Raw genomic sequence first — 4,703 nt, forward strand, 5'->3', positions numbered from 1 at the left:
GCGCTGCCTTCACGACCTCCTCCACGTAGAGTCGCGACAGTCCCTCCCTCCTCCCTGAGCTGCCTTCACGACCGCCTCCACGTAGCGTCGCGACAGTCCCGCCCCCTTAAGATGGGGGAGGGGGGTCATGGTAGGTTAGGTACTACTGAAAGGGGTCACGTACTGGAAAAGTTTGGGAACTGCTGCTCTAGAATGAGTGAGTGAGTGGGCGGGGGATAGAGCGTGCGAGAGAGAGAGAGAAATAGAGAGCGTGAGAGAGAGGGTCGCCTGTTTTTCTAGCGTACAGCCTGTAATACAGTAACTCATCGATCAGCGATCAACAATTTGAACAATGAGGATCAGAAATCTTCCCCCTTCTCTCGTGGAAGTGGAACGTGGCCCGTAGTAAACTGTTCTTATGTATTTAAACAGCAGCAAAGTTCCAGGGTGCGAAATAAACGGGAGTCCTGACTCAAATACTCCCTGATTTACTGTCGGACTCCCTGATTTGATACCCCTGGTAAACTGTTCTTATATGTAAACAGCGGCAAAGATATCCTGTAGCGCCGTATATATACCCACCAGCCGAGCAGATTCGTCGCAGCAACGTGGGTTAACAAACTCAATAATATTTTGCTCTGAATTTTAAAGGGTCCAGTAATAGTTTTCCATGATTTCAATGGACCTGATAATAGTCTGCCATGATTTTAATGTGTTCTATTGATTTGAATGAACCGTATAACATTACCCCATGATCCTAATTAACAAATCCAATATAGCATTTTGCCATGATCTTAACTCACCAAATATTTTTGCATTTTCTTGTGATCGGGTGCGAATTAAAGATGCGGGGGAACCAAATTATTTTCGGAATCGCCAAAATTTTATCGTACCCTGACGTGCGAAACTCTGCCTTCCAGGCGACACCAAAAGTAGAGGAACTGACGCCGTACCAGGGTAAGAATCGCTGTTTCGGTGAGTACAAGTGCCCAAAGTGCCAGCGGAAGTGGATGTCGGGCAACAGCTGGGCCAACATGGGACAGGAATGCATCCAGTGCAACATCAACGTCTACCCACACAAACAGGTAGGAATCCTGCTCCCTGCCGCCACCGCTTCCATGCAGCTGCTATAGTTTGTCAGGAGTAGAAATTAACTTTTGAACACGGCAGTCCAACGGACTCCCTACACTCAAAAAGAGGGAGTCGACAGCAAAATAAGGGAGTCCGCAGTCTGAGGTTCAAAAAATTAAAGATATTAACAATAACGCATGTGCTTACTTTTAAGATTCATGCGGTTGTACGTCTGCCAAATTTTCTTTGGACATTAGCTAAAAAAAAAGGTAATTCCGCGAGGCCGTGCTCCGGAACGAACTAGTTAGGATGGCAGAATTTGCAGGGAGTCACACGGACTCAGGACTGCATATGTCAAATCAGGGAGCCCGACATTAAATCGGGGAGTATTTGACTCTGGACTCGCGTTATTTTCGCACCCTGGTTTGTGGAAGCAGAAAACGTCCTTAGAAATGTTCTCGCGTCGGGCTGCAACCCACAGGGCAACACATATTGCTTGCAACCCACCTGCACCTCATTAATTAATATCTTTTGGTTGATGACGTCATGCTACTACTATGAAAACTCGACTATGTTATTTACTATATTTGTGGCTTCACACGTCCTCGCTGGAATTCTTTCTCCGCGAGACAAAGGCGCATTTCTACCAGTGAGTCGCGCATGCAAAGAATGATTGCTCCATCGCGCGACAAACGCAAAGATTCGTCCCGCCTGATAAATAATTTAATTAATTAATTAAAAATGATAAATACGCAAATAAATACAAATTAATTAATTAATTGAAAAACTATGAATAACCAATAAATAAATGGTCTGCTTGCAGAGCCCCCTGGAGAAGCCGGACGGCCTCGACGTGTCCGACGAGACCAAGGAGCATCCTCAGCACCTGTGTGAGAAATGCAAGGCGCTCGGACACTGCTGCCGCCGCCGCCGGTTCCAGTAAGTCGACATGTTCGCATCAGCGCCCCCTAGCGGCGGCATTCAACAACAGGGGCCGAGATTTTCGTTTCGTTCTCTGCTGTGTTGTGCGGTTTGGGGCGCGACGACAAGTGAGCGTGCGGTCGCGCTGCGCTGACTGTTACTAGTTTTAGGCACGGGATTGTAGGTAATATTGCTATTTTTAGTGCGAGTCGCGGACCCCTCTATAGAGCTATCAACCGAGTTGATCTACTGATTTGATGAACCTTAATTATCTCTCCGTCTCTTATTATAGTCACTTGCTGAGAACAATGTATACATTTTATACGTGAATAATCAAGACCTGGTCGGGCTAAGAGAGTCAGAGACCGCGGTAACAATTTCTTTGCGCATGAATCCGTTCCTTAATCGTTGCATGTTGAAAAAATAAGTTGTTGAATTAGGATTGTTGGATCATTGTTTATTTCTTGTTTCAGTAATTGACTGGCATGCAGTTTCTTCATTTAGATGCTTTTATGTTTTAGTTGGAAGTGAATAACTATTGTTCCAGTGGCAAGTTTTTTTAGTTAATTTTCATTACCATGAACTAAGATGGTTTTATAACTAACTAACTAACTAATAAACCAAATTATCGTACCTCATTATATAACGCAATGCTATTTTCCTGCTCGCTGCCATTGGTTATTTCGCAATGTTAACTAGCCATGTGATTATAATTGATGCAATACCCGCTCAGACCGAAGTACCCTGAAGTTGCTGGTGGAAGTGCACAAAGATTTATGTTCATGTTTTTTAAATAATTAAATATTTAATTTAACATTTAATAGTTTGTTTCTCTTAATATTGGTATATGTTTATTCGGTATAATGAAATGAATAATGACTGGCCTGGAGGGTAATATTGCAGATGGTCTCCCCTTGGAACCAATACTTCTCTCAGCTGACTAATGGAACTAGCTCCGATAGGACTCTGCTCTCTGAGGAATATTGGTTCCTTGGGTAGGCAATCCGCAATATCCCCATTCAGGCCTGTTATTATTTCTATACTAGCGTAGGTTAATTTTCTTTACCCTGAACATGAAATCAAACTTTTTAACTTCAACCAAATCATTACTTGCTGTCTTACGCAACAAAATGTTTCAACAAAATGTTTCAAGTTCAAAATCAGAGATTATTATATTTTTATATATCATGAAGGCTTACATACAGCAAATAGTTTTCTGTTTGTACAACACTAGCAAGTGTGTTATCAATTTAAACAGTATTTGGCAAGTTTCCCATCTGTAGGATCAACTCCTTTTGTATGATTAATTAGTTCTTGAATAGCTCCCACAGGTAGTCAGCCAGAGGTTGATTGTGTGTGGAGCGAGGGGTCAACACGAGAGTTGATTCGACTTCGGGAATCAAATCTCGATAAATTCAACTCGTCACGTACCCCAAACAAAAGGGTTTTGGAACAAATTGCGGTTGAACTAAGACCTATGTTGGTGGTAAGCTTACATGCATGTTTTTAGATAAAATCTCAAAAGTAAGCAGGGAAAAACTGTTTAATATAACTATCTTAGTAAGATGAATAAAACTTTAAAAATTAGATTCAAATATCTCAATAATTTTATACGATTTGCTGTCTGTTGAAACTTGCAATCTTACAATTACACGCGTAGCATAACCACATTGGAAACAATCACACGAGTCATTGCAATACTAAAATATAAAAATATCCTTCAGGTCACAGGTTTGCAGGTTGAAACAAAGTGGAAAAATCTGGTCAGAAAGTATAAAAGTTGTTGACCACAACGCAAAATCCGGCAATGGTCGGAAAACATGGGTGTTCTTTGATGACATGGAAAATGTCCTCAAGGATGCACCTAACATCCGGCCGCATTTTACTGCTGCCTCTATGCCAGGAGCCTCCGGTGCTGTGCCTGAGGAGGGGTCTACACCAGGATCCTCCACGTCCACTGCAGGAAATTCTTCGGGTAATGAATTTTCTTGCATGGACCGGAATTGAATTACTCTATACTCGTGTATAAGTCGATCTTGTACATAGGTCGACCCGATTTTGTCCAAGAATTCAATAATTTATAATATGCCTCGTGTATAGGAATTTGCCTGTGATACCGTATATATGATATGATAATGACATTATACGGTGAGTTATATAGAGATGCCAACTACTGTGATTTATACGAATTTTGTTTGCATTTTGACCACTACGACCAGTTTGCATACAACTACGATTTTTATTAAAATTGTAAAAAAATTATTTTTATGATATTTCAAGTGTTTTGTTTCAGTGCTACATTGATATAACATGATTAAAAATAACTACATGTATTTAGCAGCAAATATCAGTGTGAATAATATCCCAGTGGGCACATGACGTTATATTTACGTTGTATTTACGTCGGATCCTAACGTCGGATTTACGTCGGATTATGGTTGGATATGAAAGTTAGATAGACGTCATATTCCGACGTTGACACAACGTCAGAACACGACGTCAGAATTACGTCAGATTCCGACGTTGACACAACGTCGGATCCTAACGTTGGATTTACGTCGGATTATGGTTGGATATGAAAGTTAGATAGACGTCATATTCCGACGTTGACACAACGTCAGAACACGACGTTGGATTTACGTCAGATTCCGACGTTGACACAACGTCAGAACACGACGTTGGATTTACGTCAGATTCCGACGTTGACACAACGTCAGAACACAACGTTAGAA

The 4,703-nt window shown here is 41.6% G+C and overlaps 1 protein-coding gene across 1 annotated transcript in view; it reads left to right on the forward strand.

The window, feature by feature from the left end:
• The window catches only part of LOC106813795 (zinc finger CCHC domain-containing protein 24-like), a 3,429-nt gene extending 1,435 nt beyond the window's left edge, over positions 1–1,994 (forward strand). The window contains exons 3-4 of the mRNA XM_014818020.1: positions 900–1,064; positions 1,874–1,994. Of these exons, the coding sequence (XP_014673506.1) occupies positions 900–1,064; positions 1,874–1,993 (285 nt within the window). The 3' untranslated portion in view covers position 1,994. The remainder of the gene's footprint in view (positions 1–899; positions 1,065–1,873) is intronic.
• Positions 1,995–4,703: the final 2,709 nt, after the last annotated feature.

This window comes from Priapulus caudatus, unplaced genomic scaffold (assembly GCF_000485595.1).
Source record: "Priapulus caudatus unplaced genomic scaffold, Priapulus_caudatus-5.0.1 Scaffold825, whole genome shotgun sequence".
In the NCBI taxonomy this organism is placed as follows: Eukaryota; Metazoa; Priapulida; class Priapulimorpha; order Priapulimorphida; family Priapulidae; genus Priapulus; species Priapulus caudatus.